At 49.0% G+C, this 27,971-nt stretch overlaps 2 protein-coding genes across 5 annotated transcripts in view; one reads left to right on the forward strand and one right to left on the reverse strand.

Annotated features, from left to right (window-relative positions):
* The first annotated feature begins 5,946 nt into the window (after nucleotides 1–5,946).
* Nucleotides 5,947–27,499, forward strand: GDF11 (growth differentiation factor 11). 3 transcript variants are annotated; one of them, XR_007470377.1, is made up of 4 exons: nucleotides 5,959–6,492; nucleotides 11,397–11,794; nucleotides 12,323–14,769; nucleotides 26,921–27,499. XR_007470377.1 is itself a non-coding variant. In XM_049695057.1 (3 exons), exons 1-3 carry the CDS (start codon nucleotides 6,045–6,047, stop codon nucleotides 12,701–12,703), a joined length of 906 nt encoding a protein of 301 aa, XP_049551014.1. In that variant the 5' UTR covers nucleotides 5,947–6,044; the 3' UTR covers nucleotides 12,704–15,711. The 3 variants fall into 3 exon arrangements, 2 of the variants coding, with proteins under 2 accessions (XP_049551014.1, XP_004274503.2); XM_049695057.1 differs by lacking the exon at nucleotides 26,921–27,499 and having other exon boundaries at nucleotides 5,947–6,492; nucleotides 11,397–11,473; nucleotides 12,323–15,711; XM_004274455.3 differs by lacking the exon at nucleotides 26,921–27,499 and having other exon boundaries at nucleotides 12,323–15,711.
* SARNP (SAP domain containing ribonucleoprotein) overlaps nucleotides 19,678–27,971 on the reverse strand; it is a 52,373-nt gene continuing 44,079 nt past the window's right edge. The window contains exons 10-11 of one of the 2 annotated variants that reach the window (XM_004274194.4): nucleotides 22,901–22,990; nucleotides 19,678–19,970 (exon numbers count right to left, since the gene is read on the reverse strand). In XM_004274194.4, the coding sequence (XP_004274242.1) occupies nucleotides 19,929–19,970; nucleotides 22,901–22,990 (132 nt within the window). In that variant the 3' untranslated portion in view covers nucleotides 19,678–19,928. The remainder of the gene's footprint in view (nucleotides 19,971–22,900; nucleotides 22,991–27,971) is intronic. The other variant, XM_033436094.2, reaches the window with a different exon arrangement.

Here is a 27,971-nt window from a genome sequence, read left to right on the forward strand (position 1 = left end):
ACACACCAGCTCCGGGGCTGGGTGCACCACGTTCTCCGTCAGCATCAGCGCCCTGAGGTCAGAAGCCTTGGTGAGAGACACGTTCTCCCCCACGTGAGTGGGTGACTCGGACCAAACTCTCGCCCTCCCTGAGCCTCAGCTTTCTGCCACTTAGGCAGGAGGGAGACTACTCCCTCACCTCACAGGGCAGTTGGGAGGATCAGAGGAGAATGAAGGGGATCAATTTTGTTACCTTAAGAATGATAAAGTCTTGATCATACCCTGTTTTTAGACTCATGGGAGTTACGATGATTTCGCTTTGAGAAATATCTGGACGCCGCCCCACTTGAGATGGCCAAGGAGAGGGTTGGGAGGGACAACCCAGCCTCCTTTAGGTCCTACTCAACTTGGCCTTGGCCCAGAGTTCCAGCTCCGGCTCCACCCCAGCCCCGCTGCCAGGCTGCATCCTCAGCTCTCCCCCCACATTCTTACCCATTTCTTTCACTGCTCCTGGGGCCCCCAGCCCCTGACCTCTGGCCACTCCTTCCCCCTACCCTTGCCTGACTCCTGTCCCAGCCTCCTCCCAGCCTGTGTCACTGTTACAACAGGGTCAATCCAGACGCCCAGCTGGTGACGGGGCAGGAGAGGCAGCTGCAGCCCCTGGCCTTCCATGCACCACCTGGGCCAGGAGCTCGGCTGCTGTGTGGGTCTGGACCAGGACCTGGTCGGGAGCGCAGTGGTCTCCACCTGAGAGTCAGCACAACTAGAGTATCTCCTGAGAGGTAGCACACAAGAATACGGGAGAGGGACTTCCCTGGCAGTCCAGACTTCGCCTTCCAGTGCAGGGGGTGCGGGCTCCATCCCCGGTCGGGGAGCTGGGATCCCACATGCCTCGCGGCCAAAAATCAAAACATGGAACAGAAGCAATATTGTAACGAATTCAATGAAGACTTTGAAAAAATGGTCCACATCAAAAAAAATAATAATAAATCTTTAAAAAAAATAAATGAATCTGCGAGAAAGGAGAAAGAGGCAATGCGGGGCGGGGTGTTTAGCCCAGGTTTCTGTTCCTTGGGGCTGGATCAGCACATCTACCAGGGGTTTGAAGTCCCTAGAGAAGCAGACTTTGTGCTCAGACCCCTCCTTTTCTTTGACCAACAGCTGGAATAGTGGTGCCTCCTGCCAGCATAGTTGGGCCAAGGGGCCAGCCTTGGCCACCGCCCCCAGCAGGACCCCACCACGGGCCTGGAGAAGGAGCAACAGGAAAGAAAGACAGGAAGAGGTGGGCAGGCCTGGGGAGACCGAGAGTGAAGGTAGAAAGAGGGCACACCCAAGGACTGAGAGGGCTGGGCCTGCCCTGAGAACGTAGGGGGAGCGGATGGGGGCAGGGGCACTGGAGGAAGATGTGAGTCCTAGTGATTCTCAGGGTTCCCCACTTGTATCCCACCCACCTCCACCCCCTCCCTCCAAAACGCTAAGTCTTTGGCTCCCTCTTCCCAACTTCCAACTTCTCCTAGAGGGCCTCGAGGTTAAAGAGGTTAACAGGCCTGCCCGACAATCCAGGCAGGGTAATTATAGGGTTTAGAACAGTGATGTGGGAGAGGATGGTAATTACACAGGGAGGTTCTCTCTGAGGGCTTCAGGGTTTGTGGGCAGGGACCTGGGAGGGGCCCATTCCACAAACAAACTCTCCCCAGCCCAGAATAGCCTCCCCACACCACGTTCCCTGAGGCTCCTGCTGGGAGGGCCAGGAGGGGAAAGCCCCTCCTAGGGAAGCCCCCCTTCCCAGCTGCTTCTCAATGGCCCAGCCTTTCCCCTCCTTGGAAGGACCTGCAGTGCCAGGGAATGAGTCCACTGACCCTAGTAATAGGGTCTTTAGGAGGACGAAGCAAGAAGAGATGGGATTAGAGGTCATGAGTTACTGCCCACTAAGCCCAGCTCTGATGGACAAGGCAGTTTTGGTGCATGGTAGCAGTGCAGGATAGCAGGAGCCCCTCCTCCTCACAGTGGCTCCCAGTGCTGGGGTCTGCAGCTCTGAAAGTGGTCCAGGTGTCTCTGGCCTCGGACCCTGGTGACCAGCTCCTGGGACCTGCAGTTCCTTTTCCTGAGGATGTAACATAAGGGACCCTCTACCCAGGGCTACACAAGCACCTCTTGCCTACAGCAGCTCTTGAAACCTCATCCCTGCTTCTCTCCCAGCAGCTCACACCCTTCAAAGCTCAGTGCCTCCCTTACGCCCCAACCCACATTTGCTATGAACCAGTCAGGACCTTGAAGGAGGCGGGCCTGAAGGTTGCCTGGGTAACACCGGGAGAGGGGCACCCTTGGCAGGAAGACAGTTGCCTGGGAGACCAGGGCAGTGGGCGGGGCCCCAAACCCTGGTTAGCTAGTGTTGTGATGAGGAAGGATCTAAATGTCCACATCTCTCCAAATTCCTTTTCCTTAAAGCCAGCAGGGTCCCCTCCTCGGGACTGGGTCTAGGGCAGCTGGAAGTCTGAAGCTCCTGAAAGAGACCTCCCAAGGTTTACCTACAACTCAAGGGAACCCAACAGTACCAAGCCTGAGGGAACTCAAGGAAAGAGGCAAGATCTAGGAGGGGGTGGAGCGAGAAACAAGGCTTAATACTTTATGATATAGAACTTCTTGGACTAGAAATCTAAAGTGAAAATACACAAAGTATGCAAAAAAAAAAAAAAGTCGTTTTAGACCCACCTCCAAGCAGAAATTCCAGATTCGACCACCAGATGGCAGTCTTGCCCACTCATTGGATTAAATGCAGTCCTGTAACCCGCGGGAGGAAGCCAGGAGGCAGAAATCCTTTCTGTCTCACAAGTTCCAGACTCTTGCTCTCTAGTATTTGGCAGGTACCCATAACTCCTTATGGCCATAAATATACAGTTTTCTTTCCCTAACCTGGCTCTGACCAGAGCCAGTGAGCAGGGTTCATTCATTCTTTATTCAAAGCCGTTAAGGAATACTTTGGTGAAAAAAGCTCCCGCTCTCTTGGGTCTCACAGTGTGAGGCTGATAAGTTAGGTAGTAGTAATGACTAATTATCTCATTTAGAACTGTGTGTCAGGCAGTTAATCTTCATAACTTTATGAGAGAGGTACAGTATTGTTATCTCCACCTTACAGGTGAGGAATCTGAGGCATAGAGCCAAGTTCACACAGCCAGAAAAGGGGGAGAGCTCTGGGGCTTGATCCCAGGCAGCCTAGTTTGAGTCTAGAAGCTATGTGATTAACCTCCATGACACACAGGATGGTGCAGGTATAGCTAGGAGTAGCATCTACTCTAGTCTTGGGAGTCAGGAATGGACTCCTGGAGGACATGTCCAGAATCTCATCTATACTGAGACCTGAAGAAAGAGTAAGTTGGGGGGCGGAGGCAGGGAGTGGAGGTAGGAAGGGGAGTTGTTCAAGAAGAGGAAACAACTTGTGCAAAGATTCGGAAATGATCAAGAGAAAGAGGGTGAAGGCTACATCCAGATTTTTGACCTGGGTGATTGTCATTCACTAAAACGATACAGAGCAGGATGGGGGCACAGTTCAGGGGAGAGAAGTTCTCTGTTTACCATATTTAATCTATGATATTTGAGGGTGTGTCCAGATGGCGATATCAAGGAGGCATCTGGCCCCTGAAAAAGGGGGCCAAGTATTACTTACCTTTGCATCTCTCATAGACCTGCCGCTAGCTACATGTCTGGTAGGGAAGTGAAAGCTGGGCCACCTCCTCTGAGGGAAAAAGAGGTGACACCACCTCTGCTCTCAAGGAGTTTGCAATTTTGCTGAGGAAATGACATCAGAGAAACATTTTGGAGAACAGGATATGCCAGAATATGTGGTGAAGGTAATCCCTGCTCTGGGAAATCAGAAAGGAAAGCAAATAATCATGAAAAAGAAGCCCATGAAGGCCACGATTAATTGATTGTTGTATAATCCTCACAGCCAGTTGAGGGCAAGCAATGTGATCCTATTTTATAGATGAAAAAACTTGATGAAATGTTGAGATGCTTGTGTCTTGGAGGGAACCAGCTGTCTAAGTTTTTTGTTTTTTTTGCTTTTTTTCATTCTGCTGCAGTCTTAGTTCCTGCTCTCCATGGAATGGATCATCTCTTCAAAGCTCCCCAGCTTGGTCCTCCTCATCCCTACCCAACCTTCTTCCTTCACACCTGGACCCCCAGTTTCTAACCTCATTCCACTCCAGCTCCCCAGACCAACTCTGTCCTTACACCCAGTGCTCCATCTGATGCAAAGTGGAAACCAATGTCTCTCTCTTCTGCCTGAGAAGCCCAATAACGTTCATCCACGTATTCAGTAAACATTGTGTGTGCCAGGAAGCAAGCAAGATCTGATCTGATCCCCTCAAATATTTTCAATCTACTGGTTATTTGTCTGTTGACCTCTAGGTCTTTAGACTCAAGAAATCAGCCTGAAGAAACTGAGGTCTGGGAAGAGGTATGCAGAACCAGAAGAAGTTAAGCACTTCAGGAGCATTTTAATACCTTGGCACTCTTATACTCTGCCCTCTGGCTGTACCCAGGGTTACACCTGAAGACTAGGGCTTGTCCTACATCTGGGTTTCTCCCCTTGAGACTTACGTTCTCCAACTAAGGCATCTGAAGGCAGACCTCTCTCTCATCCTCACCCCTGCAACTACAAGCCCCTTCTCAGACTTCCAAGACCCTGCAGATCCAAAAATCCAGAGGTCCAGATTCCTCTGCAAGCACAGTGGTCTCTGGCCCTGTTTCCTCGCACTCCTCCCCTAGTGGTCCCCAGTTCCTGCCTTTTCCAGCCTACTGACTCCCTTATCCCCTTATCAACCCTCAGTTTCAAGTACACGTTCTTCCCAGCTCTAAGTCTTCCTCTGGTCTCAGGGCTTCCCACCAGCTCTCCACCTTCTCAGATTGTCCCTGGTCTCTTCTCCTCCTATTCTTCCTCACTAACCCCCATGTCCATCTCTTGCTTCTTGATCCCCTTGATGAGCCCAGCCTGATGCTTCCCTCCGCACCCTCCCCACTTCTGGTACTGGGCTACTTCTGATAGCTGGGGCTCCTCTGGGCTCAAATTCACCTCCTCCCCCTTGGGCTCTCAATGCTCCCACCAACGCTGACTCTCATCGCTGGGCTGTCTCTGTCTCTTCCCTCAGGAGTCTCTGTCTTGCCATCTCTGCCTTCCCCTGATCCTCCGTGTCTGCCTTCTCTGTGTCTACCAAGGGGCTCCCTTGGTACTGCCCAGTCTCTGGGCTTCCCCCGCCTCCCCCTCCTGATTTCTCTCCCTCTCTCATTCCCAGGGTTCTGGTCTCCGTCCCATCAGCTCCTCTGCCCTGTTCCCATCTCTTTGCACCCCTGACCTCCTGTGGTCTGGATCTGTAGACCTCCAGCTCTCCCCCCTGTCTAGCCATACCCTCTCTCCTCCCTCTAGTCTCTCTCCCCTATCTTTGTCTCATCACTCCCCCACTAGTTATGCCTGTCACTTTCCTTCTCTGTCTCTAGTTAAGTCTCTCCTCTCTGTGTCTTCCCCCCTCTGACCCTCTCCCCCTCCCCCCTTTGTCTCTCCCTCCTCTTCCTCCCGCTCTATCTCTGTGCCTCTGGTCTGTGTCTTCCCCCCTTTATCTCTCAGTCTCTCCTTGGTCTCTCTGACTCTGACTTTCTCTATCTCTCCTTTCCTCTCCCCCACCCCAATATCTCTGTCTCTCCGTCTCTCTGAGCCCTCGCTCCCTCCCTCTCTCTCTTTTCCTCGGCTCTCTCCGGCTCCCTCTCTCGCCTCGGATGACAGCGCTGCCTCTTTTGTTGGCTCCGCAGCCAATCGCGGCCGCTGACGACACGGGGGCCGGGGCTATAAAGGGCCTGGCCCGGGCTCGGGCCCCCCCAGCCGCCCGCCCCGGCCGCCCGCCCGCCCCGCCCGCGCGCCCGCCGCCCCCGGCCCCCCCGGCCCCCCCTCGGCCGGGCAGCCCCCAATCCCGCGCCGCCCGGACCCCCTCCTCCTCCCTCCCTCCTCCCTCCGCCCCCTCCCCGCGGGACTCCGGCGTCCCCGCCCCCCAGTCCTCCCACCCCTCCCCTCCAGCATGGTGCTCGCGGCCCCGCTGCTGCTGGGCTTCCTGCTCCTCGCCCTGGAGCTGCGGCCCCGGGGGGAGGCGGCCGAGGGCCCCGCGGCGGCGGCGGCGGCGGCGGCGGCGGCGGCGGCGGCGGCGGGGGCCGGGGGGGAGCGCTCGAGCCGGCCGGCCCCGTCCGTGGCGCCCGAGCCCGACGGCTGCCCCGTGTGCGTGTGGCGGCAGCACAGCCGCGAGCTGCGCCTGGAGAGCATCAAGTCGCAGATCTTGAGCAAACTGCGGCTCAAGGAGGCGCCCAACATCAGCCGCGAGGTGGTGAAGCAGCTGCTGCCCAAGGCGCCGCCGCTGCAGCAGATCCTGGACCTGCACGACTTCCAGGGCGACGCTCTGCAGCCCGAGGACTTCCTGGAGGAGGACGAGTACCACGCCACCACCGAGACTGTCATTAGCATGGCCCAGGAGAGTAAGTGGGAGGCGGGGCATGAGCGGTGGGGTGCTGGCTCCCACTCCGGCTCCGGGAAAGTCAGTGGCTCCCGCTCCGAAGCGGGGAGCTCCCGGTTGCTCCGGCCGGAAAGCCTTTTCTGCGAAAACTTGATGGATTGGGGGGCGGGGGCTGCTCCACAAGTTTTTCGAGCTGTGGAGATGGGCTGCGGAGTTGTGTGCACGCCCCGCTCCCGGAGGTGAGGGGGCAAACGGAAGGGGTTGCGAGATACCGCTTCGCACCCTGTGTGTGTGCGCGTGTGGTGGTGGTGGGGGGTTCGGGGAAGCTGGGGTCCCCCTGCAACAGAGGGCAAGGGACAGCAACTCAGTCCTGAAGGGCCCTGGTGGAGAGGCTGGAGAACAGAAGCGGGAGGCTTCGGAACCCCCGCAGTCCCAGCCGGGCTGCCGTGCTCTCCGCCTCCCAATGGCCCTGGCACCAACTCAGCACCCCTTCCACCTTGGGCTTTGCAACGCGCCCCCCGGGGCTGCAGAAAACCTAGTGCTCCTCTCCTTCTCCCAGGAATGAGATCCCAGAGCCCTGTATTTCTCCCGTCAGCCCAGCTGGCACCCGTCCCATCGGGAGCCCTTCTGACACCAGGTCTCCCAAGGGGCCGGGAAAGCTGTGCCTTCTTGGTACTAACCGAGCTCAGAGAACTCAACTCCATTGCGCTGGCGCTTAGGGCACCGATTTGGCAGCTCAAACCTTAGTGTTGTATCGCATGTTCACACGCCCTTAGCCGCAACCAGAGTTGAGGAGAGAGAGGAAGACCTAGGGGGATAAAGAAAGCAATAGATGGGGGGGAGGGGGGGACCCAGGCGTCCTAGTCCCTGGCCAAACGGAAGATGAACATGTTAATAGACTTGAGCTGCTTTGAAATTTTATGGCCTGGAAAATCCAGGCCAACACTGTCCCCCCCCTCAAACCCCCCAGCTCCCCCTAAGGTCAGATGACTCCCTTTTCCCCTCCCCCACTGAGGTCTCCCCCATCCCAGCAACTCTAGGGAGCCAGGCCCTCCCTTATGCCCTAGTGGTTTGGCAAGTCGCCCCCGACCCCACAACTGTTTGGTTTTATGGCTCTGAACAGAAGAGGGGGAGACCGGTTTATTGGCAGATGGGTCATAAAAAGCTGGGGGCTGAGGGGAGTCCTAGTGGCCCGCCCCCCAGGGAGAGGCACAGGAACCCAGGCGTGCATCCGGGAGGCTAAGTGCCTCACACTGCCACCAGTTTTTCTGTGACCCTAACTCCACAGTACCGGTCAGGGCTGTAAAGAACTCTCGGAGGACTAGGAAACTAACCTGGGGTGGGGGGTGGGAAGGCCTAGGATCTGGTCTTGAGTTCCTCAGTCTCCCTTCTGCTCTTAAGGCGTCTGCTTTATAGAAGCTAGGGTCAGTCTGAGACTGGCTGAGGGCAGGGGTGGGGGCGGGGATACCAACAGAGTTAGAAACGGAAAGTGGTAGAGGGATTCTGAAAAGAGTTTGCTGGAAGAAGGTGAAGGGTGCAGAGGAAAAAGATACTTTGGTCTGTGTGGTGCAGTGTGTGAGGATTTCCAGAATGAGTGATGGAGCTGAGGACTTCCCTTGCTCATTCTATCCCTAGCATCTCTTAACCAATAGGCCTGAGCCCAGAGTTAGCTCTGGTAATGGGGATGCAGGAAGTGAACAGACACTGCACGCACAGTTTGGGAAATGCCGGTTAGACTCAGGGGCTGGGGAGGACGGGGAAGGACACCAGCAGGTGGGGTCCCACCTCGTCTTCTACCCTTCTGCCACTCCGGGACTTGGATAACTAGGGAACTGGGTCTCCATCCAGGTATTGTACGTCCCCTTTAAGAGCCAAGCTGAGCTCTTAAGGGAGGGAGGGGGAGCCGAGGGGCGGGGAGGGAGAGAGGGGAAAAGGAAAAAGAGACTTTTATAGTCTAATCCCCAGGGACCCGCTTTAATAAGAGACTTGTGCTCTGCTAATCGGGGGAGGTGTTTGTCAGCAGCGATGGCCTCTGCTCCCCTCCCCCTTCCTCCCCTCCCCCAGCCCTCAACCCTGGACCCCAGCCCCCACCTCTCCTAGGCTGCAGTGCCTGCCCTAGTTCCTCCACCCTCTCAGGCTCTCCCACCACAGCCTTCATCCTGGGAACCCAGCCCCCTTGCCCTTCTGGGAGCCAAGCCCAGCCCCTCAGTTTCTCTCTCTCCTCCCTACACCAAGAGGCCCCTGCCCTCTCAGTCCAACCTCCTGCCCCTAGGCCTTCCAGCCAGGGTAAGGAAAGTGTGTTTGGTGTTTGGGAGTGGGGCGTGAGGGAAGAGGAGGAGGTGGTGAGCAGAGAGGGGGTTGGGCTTTTGCTGAAAATAGTGCAATGACCTCTCTCCAGAACAGAGCCGCCTACTAAACCTGACCTGCTGCCTGCCACCAACCCGGATCAATCCAACACAGATGTGGCTCCTTCCCCTCCCTTTGGGAGCTGGGCCTGTGTGTGTGTTGGGGACTCTCTCAAGCCCCTTGTTTCCCTCTGTGGCTCTACCTGCTTCTTTGTTCCTCCCTCTGTTTCCTTCCAACCTTTCTCTCTACCCCACTAGTCTTAGCTACTTCCCTCCTTTCGGCTTCTTAACCCCCACTCACTCCTTTTGCATCCCTCCTCCTCTCCCAGTGTTCTCCAGTTCCCAAACCTATTTCTTCTCCCCCTACCATGATCTTCCACTCTCTTCCTTCTTTTCTCCATTTCTCTGCCAGTCTCTTCTAACATGCCTTCATCTCTGTCTCTTCTCTATTCTTACCTCCCTCACCATCTCCAGTCCCCTGTTTCTTCTCCTTTCCCTTTTCTTTCTCCAAATGTCTTCATCCTGTCCCCCTGTGATACCAACTGTCCTCATATCCAGTGGGGGAGAAGTGTATGGTGATTCCCGGGGGTGAGGATGGGGGACTCTGCCTGAAGGAACCAAAGACTTAGAGAGATGGGGCCCTGGAGCCCAGTCCCCCATTACTAAGCCTTGGGTCAACTTACATAGGGACATGTGTTTAGAGTTTAGAAAACTAGCGATAAACCAACTGAGAAACTACTGCTATTTTCACATTATTTAATGCTCAGCACTCCTGTGAAGCAAGGATTATTGTCGGCAGCACTGAGAAGCTTGGTGAATAAGCTCAGATACTGGTTAACGAGTCAGGCAGTGATTAAACCCACTGCAACTGTAGTCAAAGAACAGTGTTTAGATGCCAGGAAGAACTTTCAGGCACTTGCCTATATAATTTAAGATTGGGAGTTTAGGGAGTTCATTCAGCATGCACTTACTGAACACTGCCCGGGTGCTATGGGAGGCAGTAATGCTACAATGGTGAGCAAAACAGAAACAGCATCGACACAGTGTCTACTCTCATGGAGGTTAGTACCTAATGGTGAAGACAGGCAGGGAAATAAAACAATCCCTATACTGAAATTAGGCATAGCGTGCTATTTGGATTGTTGCTTGCCACTCTCCATCTCACCAGCAGCTACCCTGCCCCAGGGACTCTCCTAATCCCCAATCTCCACTCCCCAAACCCTACCCCACGGCACTATCACTGAAGCTCCAGCTGGAGGATAACTGGACTACCAGTGCCCTGGGACTTTCGAAAAGAACCAAGGGAAAGCTGCAAAGGAACTTTTTGTCTTGTGCCCCGAATATGTGAAGATCTTTAAGTACTCCTCCCCATGTCACTTGAAGTATCCTCCTTCTCCTAGGGTGGGGGTGGGGGAGTGCTGATAAAACAACAGATGATAAATTCTCCATGATTATGCAGACCTGGGCATGATACTAAGGGCTTGGACTTCCTGATCATCCTTACATCGCTCTGGAAGCTCATTCCTGACTCTTCCTCAGGCTATTTAGCGTGAGAATGGCTATTAATATCCAATAGAAACATGATTTAGGGCACTCCCAACTGATTTAAGAGATTAGAAAGGGGAGCTGAGAGGAGATGAAATGGAAGCAGAGGCAGGTATTGAGAATCATCCTTTAAACTCAAGAAGGGTCAGTTTACGATCCAAAACAAGGGGAAATTGGCCAAAATGTAAAGTTGGGATGTTAAACCTTTGTAAAGACTTATTGGCACTGGACGGAGAAACCAAAGGAAGCTTAGGGGAGAGAAGACTGATTAAAGTTGATCTGATGTGCTGAATACTATTTCTGATGCTTTGGGAAAGTAGGAGAAAAAATACATGAAGGTAGTGCTTCCCTTTCTTAAAAGTGGAGGCATTAATGGTGATGAGGAAGCAGCAGCTGAGGGAACTTTTCTCAGGGTCAAGGGACTGAGCAGTCAGATGCATGGGGAGTGTTTGAGTAGTTCCATTCTCTTGGGTGTGTTATTTCTGCTGGGAATGATGGAAGAAGCCTAGATTTGAATTCTGGTTTACTTCATGGAATAAATTTAGCCCACACTCCCTATCTGGACCCTGGGTTATCCATTCCCTGAGGCCATCTGTTTCGGGGGGTGTGCCGGGCTCCACCTGGCCACCAGACAAAACAGAGCAGAAATGGGGCAAGGTGACCTGAGGACAGCAGGTGTGATACGAGCTTTGGCTTTTATGGAGAGCATCAAAGGTTCAGGAAAAGTTGGAGGAAGGGAAGACTGCAGGTGGAAGAATTCCCTAACAACTATCTTTGCAGGTTATCTGGTAGAGAGGAACCTCTGCATTAGGGCAGACAGATTAAGGAAGGGGTGTAGATCAGTAAGGCCTGATAGAGCCGTTATCTTACAGGGAGAGCAGGGGTGCTGTTCTAGGTACCAGTGACATGGTAGTCAAGAAGACAGGCAGGGAAGAAGGGTAAGGAACTGGAAAACACAGGCTGAGGAGTCTGAGTTGCCAGTGTCCCCCTCCACAGACACCCTTTGCTGATACTGTGCCCCCTTCTCTCTCATCAGCCGACCCTGCGGTGCAGACAGATGGCAGCCCTCTCTGCTGCCATTTCCACTTCAGCCCCAAGGTGATGTTCACAAAGGTACTGAAGGCCCAGCTGTGGGTTTATCTCCGGCCTGTGCCCCGTCCAGCCACAGTCTACCTGCAGATCTTGCGACTGAAACCCCTAACTGGGGAAGGGACCGCAGGGGGAGGGGGCGGAGGCCGGCGTCACATCCGTATCCGCTCGCTCAAAATTGACGTGCACTCACGCTCCGGCCACTGGCAAAGCATCGACTTCAAGCAAGTACTACATAGCTGGTTCCGCCAGCCACAGAGCAACTGGGGCATCGAGATCAACGCCTTTGATCCCAGTGGCACAGACCTGGCTGTCACCTCCCTGGGGCCGGGAGCCGAGGGGCTGGTGAGCAGGGAGCCTGAGATACTGGCAGATATGTATAACCTGGCCCTGAGGAGGTGGGGTGTTGGAAATGGTAGACCAGAAACGTAAAGTGGGTTAGGGACCAGCATTATTTTTCTAGGGCCCAGAGCTGATTCTAGAGGAGAGTTAGGTGGTGGTAATGGGGTGCTATCCCTTTTCAGAGATCCAAGGGGGCAACAGTTGAAAACTGGATTTGCGGTGAAGTAAATCTATTTGAGTAAATAGATTCATGGGACGACAAAGATGGGCTGTTGTTGAGACCTTGGGCCAAGGGGCTGATGAGGATCAGGTTGCCAGAAGAGACAGAATTGGGGAAGGTGAGTTGAGGGAGAGGTGGCTAGCTGGCAAGAAAAGTGGGTAAAAGGCAGGCTGGGGATGGGAGCGTTGGAGAAGCTGAGAAATCAATAGTCTCTGTTCTGATGCCCCTGTTGAGGGGCAGGTGAGTAGAAACAGGGAGTAAGAGCTCTGCCGGGCTCTATCACATCTATTTCTCCTCTCCCTCACCCCCAGCATCCTTTCATGGAGCTTCGAGTCCTAGAGAACACAAAACGGTCCCGGCGGAACCTGGGCCTGGACTGCGATGAGCACTCAAGTGAGTCCCGCTGCTGCCGATACCCCCTCACTGTGGACTTTGAGGCTTTTGGCTGGGACTGGATCATCGCACCTAAACGCTACAAGGCCAACTACTGCTCCGGCCAGTGCGAGTACATGTTCATGCAAAAGTATCCGCACACCCACTTGGTGCAACAGGCTAACCCAAGAGGCTCTGCTGGGCCCTGCTGTACCCCCACCAAGATGTCCCCGATCAACATGCTCTACTTCAATGACAAGCAGCAGATTATCTACGGCAAGATCCCTGGCATGGTGGTGGACCGCTGTGGCTGCTCCTAAGGTGGGGGACAGAGGATGCCTCCCCAGCAGACCCTACCCCTAGACCCCCCAGCCCTGACCCCCTCCCCCCAGGCCCTAGAGCTCCCTCCACCTCTTCCGATGAACATCACACCTTGTTCCCTGCCCAAGCAGTGTGCAATACAACCGAGGGAGGCAGGTGGGGAATTCAGGGGTGAGGAGTTTGGGGGAAAGGGGGAAGAAGAGGGGGCATGGTCAGGTGGGGAGTTTTTGAGGTTTGAGGTGAGAAGGTTTGGCAAGAAGACAGAGAGACGTAGAGACAGAGGTAGTGCAGAGGAATAGAGACAGAGGAACAAAAAGAGCAGCAGTGAGAAGAAGGCAAAGGGATAGATGCAGAAGAGACAGAGACTAGGCAGAGATAAACCCTGAGAAAGAGACAGAAATGCAGTATTGAGAAAGCCCCACACCAAGCCTCCTTTCTTCCACTGGCAAGGTGAGGGGCTTGGTATGGTCTGGGGAGATCCCCTGACTACCATTCTCAGTAAGAGAGGAAATCAAAACCCATTCTTAGCTTCTTCCCTTTCTCCCTCCAGCAGTGGGTGGGGGAAGGGAAGTGAGGGCAGGGGCAAAAGTGAGGATTTGGGAATTTTATTTATTTATTTATTATGACTTTTCATTTTTTGGTATTTGGCTTTACTGAAATAGATGGGCCCCTGCCCACTGTGCCCTATTTGTCCCTTATCTCCCAAACCCTGTTCTTCCTCAATACTCACCTACTTAAGCACTTGTTTAAAGCTTCCAGGGTTGAGAATGGGAGTAGAGGGCAAGAGGGCTGACACATGGAAGTTTCCAACCCAAAATCACCCTACTTAACCTTCCTGAGCCAAACGGGTTGAACTGAATTCCAGCAGTCACAGAAACAGTAAGAGGTTAGGGTTTAGGAGCTGGGGGGGTGGGGGGGTGGGAGGGAGGGGCTCAACATCCAGTATCTGTATGAGAGCCACGAAACTAACCCTCAGGTCTACCCTCATAGTACTGACTTAGGCACAAGTGTGGCCTGCTTATGCCCAAATTCCCCCCAGCCAAGAGAGAGACCAAAGAGCCTGTGGAATGCCTCTGCTCCCAGCCTCTATCTTCAGGTCAATAAAAAGAAGAGTAGAGAGAGCCCAGAGTCCCCAGGTCTGGGAAGGGTCAGGAGGGGTCAAGAAAGGAGTTGTAAGGAGGCTGAAGGTTACAGGGCATTTGAATCCAAATCACTGCTCTGGGCTAGGGAATAGAGCCAGCAGACCAAGGTGGAAGGGATTCTGGAAGGGGGACATTTTAGTCCCCCAACCCCAAAGCTCAGGGTGGAAGGGGGTAGAACAAAGGAGCAGAGTGTCTATAATTATTTTTATCTTTTATTTTTGGAATCTAGCAGTACCTGGCAGCAGGGAGGGGACAATACAAGTGGGGAAAAGCACCTGACAAGGCCAGTTAGGGCAGAGGTTGGGAAGGATGGAGACTCCCTGGTTTGGAAAGCTAGGAAGCAGGCAGGGACTGGTTGCCACTCCAGGTCACTAGCTGGGCCTATTCCTTCCTCCCACAATCCTGACCCACCCTCCTCTGGACTCACTGTGCCTCAGTTTCTTCCCCTCGATGGAATGAGAAATAGCAGCACCCGCCACAGCCAAGAGATGAATTCTGAGCACTTACCACGGGCACTTTATGGACATAAAATACCTCTCGCTGTGGGACAGATAACCAGGGCACCAGAGTAGTGGTGAAGAGATGCGAGGCTTAGAGGAGTCACGGGCTTCAGAGTACACGTTCCCCTCTGCCTCCCAGCTGGACAGTGCCTGAAGACAAGGAGCTGAGAACCTCCGGATCCACACCCTATCCGTACCTCACCTCCAGACCTCTTGGCTCCAGGCAAGAGCCTAGAGCATGTCAGGAGAGGAGGGAGAAAGAACCTTCAGCAAAATAGTCACTCTAAGTAAAGCCAGCAGTTGTGGGTCTGATGCAAACAGTACTGAACTAAAGTAAGCCCAAGCTGGAGAGCTGACCTGGAAGGCTTGTTCTTCCCAAGAGCATGACTTTCCTGCCTGGCCCAGCTGGTGGAAGGGGCAAAGGTATGTGGCCACCCTTGGAAAGGTGATGTTGGTGAGTTTTGGCATCTTATTCCCATTCCCACAGTGAAAAAGTGAGATATTTCGGTACCAGAACGGGCAAGGGCTGTTAAGTGTTTCAACTTGCCTCCTCCCAGATAGCAGCTATACTAACCCCCAGCCTCTCCTCTCTGGCCCCGTTCTTCATCATTCCTTACGCCCCAATCTTGGAGAACAAGATACACCTGACCATCAACACCATTCACATTTCCTTGGTGGAAAGAAAGGAACAGAGAAGTGAAGAGCAGAAGACGCCTCCTCCAAGGGCAAATGCCCGTGTCTCTTGATCTTGGCACAGGGTGGGGGCTGGGCAATAGGCATCAGGTGACTTCCCTCTACAAATTCTAGAGAGCTGGGGCATTAGACTTGGGGGACACTTAGAATATGCCCCTTTAATGCCACCAAATAAAGACCTTTGGGGGAGGGTCTTTCTCTTATGAACATAAATCTATGAGTTGAAGTCTCATTCCCCTGGTCCTCCTCACCCCCAAAGAGGCATGGGGTAAAGAGGCTTGGGGGCACAGCCCAGCAACCTAGTGGGAACTAGTACTCCCCTCTCCCACCTTATGATGTGTGTGGACCTGGCCAGTGCCCCTCTGATCATAATTAGTGTAATTATTATTTGTGTATTTGTTACACCGTGTGCGTGATTGCCTTTGTTTGTTAAGGGTGTCTGAGGAGTATGGGGCTGACGGGCACTGGAATGCCGGGAAAGGACTTCTTCACTGAGATCAAGGCTTCCTGGAGGAAACCACTGCAAAAAGGCCATCAGGCAGTTTTCAAGTTACGTGACAGAGGGCAAAGATGGCCATAGGGTGCTCTGAGTTTTGGGATGGTCACATGACACAATCCAGCACTTGAACCTGAAAAAAGAAAAATAAAAGCAGTCAAAGAGTTTAGAATTCAGTGATGAGCTCTCCTCCCTAATCAAGCGCCATGTTTACACCTTGGAGACCAGGAAGCAGAGGATCTGAGGGAGAATGAAACTTTGTGCTCAAGGACTAAGAAGATGGGGGTCTTGGAAGCAATGAACACTAGGGTCATTTGGGACGAGGGCTGGGACATGCAGCCCAAGGGAGGTTGGGCAGAGGATGGGAAAGAAAGGGAACCTAGTACAACGCTTCACTGGAGGCTTGATCCTAAACAGTCCCAAAGACTACAAAACCCTCTCCCAGCCTCCACAGAACAGAAGATCTAAAAGTCCTCTTGAGATGGTCCAGCTAATGTCTATCCTATTCTGCAGTTCCCTGACCCTAGGTTTCCTCAGCAAAATTTCAACAAAATCCACAAACCAACCCAACTTTGAACTTCCAGTGTACCAAGAGTGGTTAAGCATCTTAAGTATTCTTTGATTCTACTATAAAAATGTTGCCCATATACCTAGAGCACACTTCCCAGGGCATGAGAGTGGGGGGTAGCAAAGGAATCTTGCTTTATAACTGAAAAGACAGGAAAGTTCCTGTAACATCAATCTGATCCAGAATGGGGGACAATGTGGGTTCAGTGTGCCACCATGCTTTCCCTGTCCTGTCAGTTCTGTCAGCAGATTGACCCCACCTCAGACCAACTACAAGTTGAGGAGGACTGAAGTGCTACATTGTATCCTCTCCCCAATGAACTGCTTTATCTACATCTACCCTTAACTTTTGGCCTGAGCTAAAAATAGGTTCCCCCCCTCCATTGCTCATTGTTTCCTACATTGAGAGGACACACAGAAGAGACTGCAAGATGACGTTTATCCCCAAACATCCTGCAACCTAATGGATGAGGAGCTGACCTATACTTGGTCTTTGCCTGTGTCAGGGGCCCCAAGCTAAGAACCAGCAGGCAGTGGCACTTAGAGCTTCTGGCGTGTAGTAAGGCAGAAGCAGGGAAGTCGATGCCCCCAGCCACAACGTCAGCTTTCCTGCCAGTGAGCTGGGGGTAAGGGAGCAACTGGGACTCCTCCTACCTCTTTCCACTCTCTGAACCCCCAAATGCATCTGTATATGTGGTATGCAATACACATACACACTTGCAAACTAGTCCACTCAGACCCCTACCCTCTAGCTGGAACCTACTCAAGGAAAAGAAAATACTTCTATTGTAAATCACCTAGTAAAATTAAGAGCCAATAATTACTGAATGATTACTCTGCAAACTATGGTAAGAAAATTATGCTCCGTACATCAATATGATAATATCAATTTTCACGGCAACTTTCACAATAGGGGTGCTACTGGCACAGAGTCTAGAAAGAGTCAAGAGTGATTAAGTAATTTGCCCAGGGTCTTGGACCCAGTTGAGCTAGTGTGGTAGAACAAGGAATTACACCAAAGTAGTTGCTATACAATATTTCATTCTAATCTATTAATAGTGATCTGAGAGGTGGAAAAATTAAAGGCTGGGACAACTGAGAAAGGAAAAGAAATAAAGAGAAAGCTGGGAGTACTTTGGGCTCAAAAAGGATCCCCAAAGTTGTAAAACCTGACATTTTTCAGTCCCTTTGGAAGGGAAAACAAGATGTGTGGACATGTTGCAAGAGAGGGGGGACATTAGATTTTGGATTCCAATAATCAGAGGTGAGTGACACTGTCAGGGTCCCTCATAAAAGAGAACAGGGAAAAATAGCTATTCTCACTTATTTATATAAGGTCTTTCCTTCCCCCTGATCTGTTTCTCATGTCAGCTATGGCAACAGGACTCAACACCAAGAAGTGTTGCTCTTATTCACATCTTCCTTCCTTATAGCCCTCATCCCCACAGAAGCTTCTAGCCTTGTATCTTCAGAAGTAAGTTCCCAGGATTTGGGGCTGGGGGAAGGGCAGTTTAGAGTGATGGTGGAGAAAAAGGGAATGATCCTAGAGAACCATAAAAAGGTGCAGATTTACAGCTGACGGAGCTGGTTCCCTCCGCATCTTTATAGACTCCCTCATTAAGAGCTTCCAGGTATGCAGAGAATGTCACAGCTTCAGAACAGGGAAAAGAAGCCTGAAGTCAGCTAACTACATCTGGATCTCAGATTAGCTACACTAAAGAGACTAGGGGATAGGAAGGAAGGGTACTTGGATCCCAGATAAAGAACTGCAAGCTTGGATGCCTGTTCTGCCCGTTCAAGGGACTTAACTATTTTAAGACTGAATTAGTAAAAAAGACATAGGCATCCTGAACCATTCACACTCAAAAAGTATGTGTGGAATGATTACAATGAGACAGGAAGAGGAGTTGGAGGTGAGAGACTTCTGACCAACTTAAGAACAGCTGCTGGGATGGGATGAAAAGGGCTAGTAAAAAATCCACACAAATTGAGAAACACTGTGTCAGAGATATGGGGAAGGCCAGTTTAAGTGTGGAAAAGACTGATTTAGGCTTCAGGAAGAGAATCCTGGGGGCAGGGGTTGGGGGTGGGGAGGCTGAATCCCTTTCTGGAACATTATAGAGTATAAGGAGACAAAGTGAAGAAAACTTCTGAAGGACCTAGTGTTCCACTCCATTATCAGCATCTGCTCTACTCCTTTACCTCTTTTTTATTTTGGGTAGAAAACCCTTCCTGAATCTATGATCTCTGTAAAGCTACAAAACTGAACTAATTCTCTCTGGTTCCGTTTTCAGAGAGACAGTAAGAGAAAGGAAAAGCTAGCCTCAGAATCGGGGCCTGAAGAAAAGGGAGGCAGACAGTATAGGCCAGAGATGATAGGAGGAAGAACTTTAACCGGCATTCCTTTTTGTTCATTCCTCCGAAGTTTCAGAATGGGGCAAAATTCACAACAAATGGGCAATCTTTGGATCTCCTCATTCTAAACTTAGGTCCTTGTCCTCCAGCAACCAAAGAGACTTTGTGGAAAGAGATTCTTGTTAGGAAGGTGATCAAACCATTACTTTTCTATTAATTACAAAACCAGACAGAGGTGTTAGTAGAAATGGGAACGAGGAATTACACCACATCAACGTGGGATCTGATCATGAGACCAAAGTCTTCAGGTATGGTGCCAAGCTCTTAAGTTTTATTATCAGAAAACCAAACAAAACCCAACCTTATATAGATGTACAGAAGTAAAGATTAAGAGGAGAAACCCTATACCAACATGTCCAAAAAGATTAAGTAGCAGGTCTCACATCTACATGAAACTTCAAATGCAAACAAGCAACTCTGCTTAGGGAGAGCCAAATCTTTCTAAATAGGAGGCTCAGCAAGGAAAACGGATTTTAGTAGTATCTAAGAAACACTGCCACCAAAACTGCTAAAGTATATTTCTGCAATAGAAGACAAACTAAACTAGCATAAGGCTTGACTAGAAAATAGAAGCCTCCAGCCCACAGCTTACGTTCCCAATGATGTAGGTAATAATGCTTAATACCTCTCACATCCTGTCACACTCTGCATCCCCATACTTCTAGCTCTGAGGGGTACCCAGCCAATCTCCTTTCCTGAACTGCATAACCAACAGGATCCCACATATTGGCTTCGACTGAAACCAGACAAGTCACTCTTGAAAATAGGGCCCTTCCGGACTCCAGAATAGGGAGGGACTCTGGACTCCATTCCATTATAGACTACCAATCACTAGTCCTTGTGTTTATATCCTTTGCACCTCCTAAAACCCACAGTGTTTTCCCTATCTTATTCCAGTGGGTCATGTCAACCTGCTAAAGCAAAGATTCAGGGTGAAACTTGGCCTCTTCATGGAGGATAAAGAAGTAAAAGGATGCCTGTGAGTATGAGAGAAGGAAATAAATAGGCTTAAAGGGACATACTCAATCCTTTTCCTTGTTCTCTTTTCTAAAGGATAAAGGCATTATGGCTAATTCGCTATAATATTTGCCCCTGAAGCTCTCCTTATCTGGTCTAATCTGGCACTAAGAACTCAGAAGAGCACCTGATAAAACACACTGTTCTTTTTTCTATTTTTTTTATTAACAAGCAAAATAATAATTAAAAAACAACAACACAACAACAAAAACCTTGAAGTTGGAACTGCAGTAAGTCAAACTGCTGCTGGAGTTCACAGATGTACCTGGGGTACATGCTCCCTCACTGCAAGGCAGGACCTAGGCACACGACTGTGCATTTAGGTATATATGTGACCAGGAAGAGTTGAAGAGATGGAAACCACTGGAGAACAGAAAGCATCAAAAGCTTTTCATCAGGCAATCCCAAAGCGCTCTGCTCTTTTCCTCTTCTTTGCCTATAAGGAAGAAGCAAGAAGAAAAAAATTAGATTGCAAGACAACAGTGGCCTGGGTTCCTGGCTGCTTTCATCCAAACTCACATGGACTGTCACAAGGTCCAAGAAGGAGGGAAAGCCAGGCTTATGCTTGGCAGTCAGAGATTTAATGTCTGAATCTCTCTAGTTATCCAGTTAGAGCTGGTTTGATGGGAAAGGAGAATAAGGAGGGGAGAAGACTGTGGGGAGTAGGGGGTGGGGGAGGGAGAGGAGGAAGAGAATAGTGGTAGAAAATGGAAAGATTCCTGAAGGAGAAAGGGCCACTCAGCCTTACAGCAAGTTAGCCTGGAAACAATGGATCCTTAAACAGGCTGGGAAAAGTCTTCCAGTCAGTGGGGAGATGGGAAATTTCAAAGGACAAAAGGTTGACCAATGCTATTTCATGGAGAAGGTGAAGGGGATGCCCTTCTGGGCAGTTAGGCCCAATCAGCAACTATTCCTTCGGCCTCCAAATCCACAAAGAGGCATATAAATCTTCAATGCCAACAGAATAAATGGGGGGTGGGGAGGCCCCAACATGGATCTCTTAAGGGAGGCAGTGTGGGAGAGAGGGCACAAAATGGGTGGGGGAGAGAAAGAGAGAAAGATATTTTTGTTCTGGGAGTGACTCATAAAACACTACTGAGTCCTCACTCTAACCACTGCCCCCAGAAAAGAGGGGGCTTTTTTTTTATTCCATTCACAGAGGAGGTTAAAGTTATATTAAAAAGAAAAGCTGAGTGGGACTTCGCTGGCGGTCCAGTGGTTAAGACTCTGCGTTTCCAATGCAGTGGGTGCGGGTTTGATCCCTGGTCGGGGAAACTAAGATCCCACATGCCGCATTGTGCACGGCCAAAAAAAAAAGAAAAGAAAAGAAAAGCTGAGTGCATACAAGCCAAGCTCACTTCCACCTGGACTACTGACACAATTCTTTGGAATCAAATGAAAGTCATCTGGTTCATATAAACTCTATCAGCCTCAAAAGTTACTACTCCCTTACATATACTACATATACTACCTCTCCCAATAAAAGCCACTATTCCTTTCTACTCAACAAAATCCTCACCTGCCTTATCTTGGAGGTCAAATGTACCAACTCAGTAAGCATGCCTGGTCTAATGACAGTTTCCTTGGCAAAGAGGGAGTAATTTTAACTAGAATTAAAACAAGCCTAAGTTTACTTCTAGCTCATCCTGGCAAGTCAGCAAGTAAGCAGACATTTACTTACAACAGGTAATGCTTTATTCTGAATTAGTAGCACAAAGAAGAATATAAAACGCTTTAGTTTTTTCATAGTAGAGAATGTAAACTGATCAGATTCTGAAATTTTCAGGGTTTATTACAAGATTGACTCTGATATTTATTCATAAAGAGACTATATTCTGAATGTGGGGGGCTTCCCTGGTGGTGCAGTGGTTAAGAATCCCCCTGCCAATTCAGGGGACATGGGTTCGAGCCCTGGCCCGGTAAGACCCCACATGCCGCGAGGCAACTAAGCCTGTGTGCCACAACTACTGAGCCCGCGTGCCTAGAGCCCATGCTCCACAACAAGAGAAGCCACCGCAATGAGAAGCTCACGCACCGCAAAGAAGAGTAGCTCCCGGTCGCCGCAACTAGAGAAAGCCCACGTGCAGCAACAAAGACACAACGCAGCCAAAAATAAATAAATAAATAAATAATAAAAAAGATTTTGAGTGTGTCAGGTAATAGAGTTTCAGAGGCCATCTCTAGAAGTAGATGGAAAGAAGTAAATTTGGATTAAATGGAAGAAGTAACATTTCAAATTCCTCACCACCTAAGAAATTTCTATAATTCTAAACATAGGCTGCACAGGGTCTAGGTTGCGGCAGGCGGGATCTTTGCTGTCATGTGCGGGATCTTTGTTGCGGCATGTGGGATCTAGTTCTCTGACCAGGGATTGAACCCAGGCCCCCTGCCTTGGGAGCTTCCAGTCTTAACCACTGGACCACCAGGGAAGTCCCTAAACATATTCATTGTTTCAACTGTTCATGTACACCTCTGCTAATGCTTGGTCTCCATTATAGATACTCTCAAACCAGCAAATCAATATTGTCTGTCAATGCTCTGAGAAGTCTGCCAATGCTCAGAGTCTCAATGAATGTTACTCCAGAAAATGCTGGGATATAGATGCACACAAGTCTTAAAGGAACAAACAAACAAACAAAAAGCCATTCTTTCATTTTGAGAAACTATCTGTAAATAAAGTGATAAGAACAAGTCACATTTGAGGACTTCCCTGGCGGTCCAGTGGTTAAGACTCTGCACTTCCAGGGACTTCCCTGGTGGTCCAGTGGGTAAGACTCTATGCTCCCAATGCAGGGGGCCCAGGTTCGATCCCTGGTCAGGGAACTAGAGCCCACATGCCACAACTAAAAGATCCCACATGCCGCACAACTATATTTGTGTCTGGGTTGGATATGGCCTTCATTAAATGATGTAAGAAATTTGCTTGGCAGATAATCAGAAACACTGCTACTTACTGAATACTTGACATTTTACACAGAATCATTTCATGCTTAAAATACCACTTCGAGGTAGGTTTTATTATCTCCATTTTCCAGATGATGAAACTGAGGCTCAGAAAATTACTATAACTTGTAAGAAATATAGTAATACTAAGTGGCACAGTCACTTATCCAAGCTTAATTGATTCCAAATCTTGTGCTCTTTCCTACTAGGTTAACTGGCTCTTAATAGTGAATTACTTAAGTATACTGATGGAATTCAGTGGGGCCACTTTATCCAGAAAACAGGTATCAAGCAAAGGACCAAAAATCTTGTCATTTAGGCACTTAAGAAGTAGGCCAGGGAAATAACAATGTTTCTCCATTCTGTTTGTTTGTCTTCATTTTCCCTTCAAGGGCCCTGTGAAGCATTCCAGGTATATTTTACCTCTGTATCCTCTGTGGTTCCTGTTCCAGCTGAACTTGTGACAATCCCAAATCGCTCCTTCCTCTTTTTCAGCTTCTCGTCGTCCTCAGACTGTTCAGGGACAAAGAAAAGGGCTGAAACAAGCTATCCCTCCATTCACAAGGTAAATGGGAATGAAATTACAACTTATTCGCTACAATATGCTAGCCAACCTTGTGTCAAGAACTAAGGATCACACCCACAGAAAAAAACAGATAGGAAACTGAATAAGCTAGCATATTGTCCCTAGAATGACTAAAAACTTAATGTTAAGTAGGGCTTCAATACTCATAAGACAAGGAGAGTCAAGAAAACAGTAGGAAACACCCATAAAACAAATTTCTGTGCTAAAGAAATTTTTGTAGTTCAGAGATATGGAAAACTGAGGCTTTACTAATAATACCTGCAGAGAGCAGGTTGGTAGAAGGCACCCAAACTATTTGTCGAACACTGCTTTCAAGTTCCATTTTCTTGCTAAAAAAGGGAAGGGGAAGGGGGCCAGAGTGGTGTTTCTGAAGAACTTACAAAGAAAGCTAAGTGTTATGAATACCCAGCAAAGTCATAGAAGGCGCTGAAGAGTTTGAAATGATTTTGAAATAAGGAAACAGCTGTAGTCATCTCTCTGAGAGAGATGCTCTGGACCTTTTCCAAGCATCCAAGAGACTCATGGTGTCTGCCCTGTAATTGGAGAGAATGTTCCAGCATACTATGAATTGGAGCTGGCCATTCTCCTATAGCATTGTAAAGACTGAGCTACTACTGTTCACATCCAGCACTGTTCAATGTCAGAGTCTCATATATATTATATTCTCACCAGGACCTAAACCCTGCCACTTTATTTATCCCACTTTAACAGTTATTTATTTTCTCCTTTTCCACCTTCCCCTAATACCCTGTCACCAGCAATCAAAAGCCCAGCCCTAGGATTAGAAACATCTAACAGTATGTGGGCTTCCTGGGTGTTTTTTCTCCCCCAAAAGCATTTCCTAGAACTTGACACATCTAGACAAAGATCCTATCTTCTCAGATATCCCAGGGGATCCTCTACTCCATACACACGTAACACCCTAATCATGAGCCAGGACAGTTTCTTTGACTTTATTTACAAAAGTTAACCAACATAAGGTCAGGTCAAACGTGCTGAAACAAACTTTTTTTTTTTTTTTTTTAACTGGGGTATAGTTGCTTAAACAAACTTTTGAGCAAGCTTACGTGTGGTGCTCCTGAGCTGGATTTTGTTTTTTAAAAACCCAAGAAGTTCATATTCCTGACTTACGTAGGCAGGTTGTGTCTCTGAGTGTCCCAAAAACCAGAGTCAAAAGGAAAGGCAACCAAGAGGCCTACAGAGACACAAGAACTTTTAAAATACCTTTACTCTCAACGCCAACCATGGAGCTGCCTTTGTCCCTACGACCACAGGAACCACCTCTTGGTCAAAAGCAGGGCAGCTATACAGCCTTCTGTGCTCAATCTGTCTAGCTAGCGCAGCTCTCTGAACACAGTAGTCAGGAGTACTTTCTCAGTCTTACTTTGGCTCTTTCAGCTTGAGAAACATTCATTTTCTCGCTTTTGCGCCACCTGCCTTCTAGCAAGTAAGAAAGAAGCTAAGAAAGGTTGGTGGCTATTGAAGGACTGAAGAATCCTACACACAAGTTATCCCTTAATCACAGTGTATTACTAGAATAGAATACTGCCTACATACTTTTTCTGCCTTTTTCCTTATAACCATCAGCAAATCCACAGTAGATGCATAATTAATGTAATCTAAACTACTGTAAAACACTGAGGCAGGTTCCAAAGGAAAAAAGTCTTCCTGTCTTTAATAATCATAAATTAAAATAATAATGATTACATTATAGCCACTAACATTTGGGTGCTTACTATGTGCCAGGTACTATACGAAGTTCATTACATTCAGTATCTCATTTAGTTGTTTTAACCATCTTAAACATATCAGGTACCATGACATACGTAGCAGGTCATTTTATAGATAAGAAAACTGAGGCTTTGAGAGAGTAAGTAACTTTCCCAAGTCTCACAAATAGTTAAGTGGCAGAGCCAGAAATGGAACCCAAGACATTTTACTCGAGAACCCACTTTCTTAACTTTACCAAAACCAGGTATCTTACCTAAGCACTTCTTTGGAAGAAGAGTAGCAGAATGGAAGTAGTGCTTAATTTCCAAGGGAAGAAGGATCACTAGGATCCTTAGCTAAAAGTAGTTGTAGGGCTTCCCTGGTGGCGCAGTGGTTAAGAATCCACCTGCCAATGCAGGGGACACAGGTTCGAGCCCTGGTCCAGGAAGATCCCACATGCCGCAGGGCAACTAAGCCCGTGTGCCACAACTACTGAGCCTGTGCTCTAGAGCCTGAGAACCACAACTACTGAAGCCCGCATGCCTAGAGCCCATGCTCCGCAGCAAGAGAAGCCACCACTCGCCACAACTAGAGAAAGCCCGCACGCAGCAATGAAAACCCAACGCAGCCAAAAAGAAATTAATTAATTAAATTTTTAAAAAAAGTAGTTGTAAACTACTTCAACAACTTCTACATCACTCAAATGACTGGGTCAATGCAAGGATCCTACCCCCTTTCTACCATACCATATGCCTCTACTTCATAACTAACTAGGGCTCCAATTAGTAGTCTCATACTAAAGATTTTCTCAACTCAATTTGTTTCTAACTTTGGCTAATTGGCTATTCCATCTGTTGAACTGGATGAAAAGAATTAGGGTTTCCAATGAACACAGGCCTCACTATATTTTTCCTTACCAAAGTCACTATGAAGCTTTTCTTGATTTTGTCTACCACCACTAAGATAAAAAGTGAATAAGGGATATAAATGGAGATTTCAAAATAAGAACCTCTATAGAACATTCTAGATGAAAAATTCTCCATTTCATTAAGCCTCCAGGCCAAGGAGGAAACAGCTTTAAGGGAAATAAAAGGAGCATACCATACCTACCCTTCTTGGGGATAGGCAGGACTAGATCGTATCTTGCTGAACTACCATTATTTACTTTTTTCATTCAATTCAGCGCTAGGGATACTTCAGCACATTCACATCACAGAGGGAGATGTTACTGCTGAAACCTATCTACTCTCTCTGCACAAATCTTGGGGCCATTCCCTTCACAAATCTCATCACAAAGCCTACATCCATTTGGAACGTGTAGGACAGCCTTTCCTCTGGTTCTCTACTTCACTGTATCCCAAAATGGGGAGTTTGACTTCTAAATTAAATTTCCTGTGTTTCTTTTTGAGCTCAAAGGTGAGGAAAGAACGAGGGAGGAAAAGAAGGGGGGGGGGGTCAGATGGATATATTTCTCTAGCCACTAAGGCTAGTATCAGAGATTTCCCCTTGAGATTCCTTTTTTAATCCTCTGGTGCCTTCTCCTGGAGATCTAGGCAGAGCATCTGCTCCACATATACCAGGGGCTCTAGGGGGAAAAAAACAATACATATGCCCCCACCTCCCACCCCCTATGAAGAGCCTGCCCACCCCTCACCCGCAGAGACCAGCGAGGGTTTTATTTATTTTGTGCATGCCTGCCCTTCTCTCCTACCCAGTGCCCCTCAGCTCCCCTCCTAAAGCCTCTTTCCTCCTTGCCCTGCAGGGAAAGTGCACAACAGGCCCAGTAAATCAACACAGTTCTAATGATCTCTCTCACTTGACCCTTCTAGCGTGACGGTGTCGCATGGAAACAAACGTACAATAAACTTCACTCCATCTTTAGCTCCTTGCTGACAGGTTTTGATTCATGGGATGGTGAGACCCATCTGAAGGAAATTACCTCGATCAAAATGCATCTCCCTCTGCATTCATCAGGCCAATGCTCCCCCAGGCCATGCTCAAGTGCACAAATGGGGTTGTGCATCTGCAGGCAGCACTGACCCCTCTAGCTCAGTGTCATATGCATTTGCAAACCTTTCCCTTCTTCATCCCTCCCCCACTTCCCTCCCACAAACCCTCAACCACTAACAAATCTTTTTTCTTCCTAGGGTTGCTCCCGTGTGGGAAGAACAGTGCTGGAATCTGAAACGCCCTTATTTGCTATCAAGTGAAAACTCTTCAAAACACACCACTTGCATCCAAAATCAGAAGAGAAACCTGTCCTCACTGACTAAACACAGGCACTGGATATTCAGATTGATCCATGTACTTCACTTCCCTCATTCTCCCACTCAAGACTTAAAGAGCAAGCCAACTAACTGACCGACGCCAATAACTTCAGCATACATGATCCTCACTCCTATCTCCCAATAACTGCCTTGTTTTTCTTTTCAGAAGTTTGGTGATAAAAACAAGAAAGAGAACTGTGTAAAAGAGGAGAGAGGTCATATAAGAAGCACAGGGCAGGGCTTCCCTGGTGGCGCAGTGGTTGAGAGTCCGCCTGCCCATGCAGGGGACATGGGTTCGTGCCCCGGTCCAGGAAGATCCCACATGCCGCGGAGCAGCCGGGCCCGTGAGCCATGGCTGCTGAGCCTGCGCATCCGAAGCCTGTGCTCCGCAACGGGAGAGGCCGCAACAGTGAGAGGCCGGCGTACCGCAAAAAAAAAAAACAAAAAACTACTAAAGAAGCACAGGGCAGAAAGCATGATATATATTTAATAAAGCCAAATGCCCCCATGAATCACTATCACTGTATTTTCCATCATGGAATAAGATAGTTCCTAACTGAACCTTTCAGAAGACATCTTCAACTTTTCAAAATTCACTTTTCTTCTTGTTTCCCTTTCACATTTGGCACATCCTTGGACAATATAAAGAAAATGATACCTGCTGAAAGAAAAGACGGAGACATTCCAGGTTGCCCCAAGATACAAATTACATGTGTGAAAGTGCTTAGTACATAGGAACTATCATATAAGTATTCAATAAATGTTAGCCATTATTTCTATTGCTTCATTCTGGTCCTTGAAACAAAGTCTGAGACCACCAACAGAATTTTGAAACTAACAATGCCATTCATTCTTCTTCTACACTACAAGTGAAGTCATCAAAAGTTGTCAAGAAACAGACATTACCAAGGCAACAAGGAAATTCCCTTCA

This window comes from Orcinus orca, chromosome 11 (genome assembly GCF_937001465.1).
Source record: "Orcinus orca chromosome 11, mOrcOrc1.1, whole genome shotgun sequence".
Classification (NCBI taxonomy): domain Eukaryota; kingdom Metazoa; phylum Chordata; class Mammalia; order Artiodactyla; family Delphinidae; genus Orcinus; species Orcinus orca.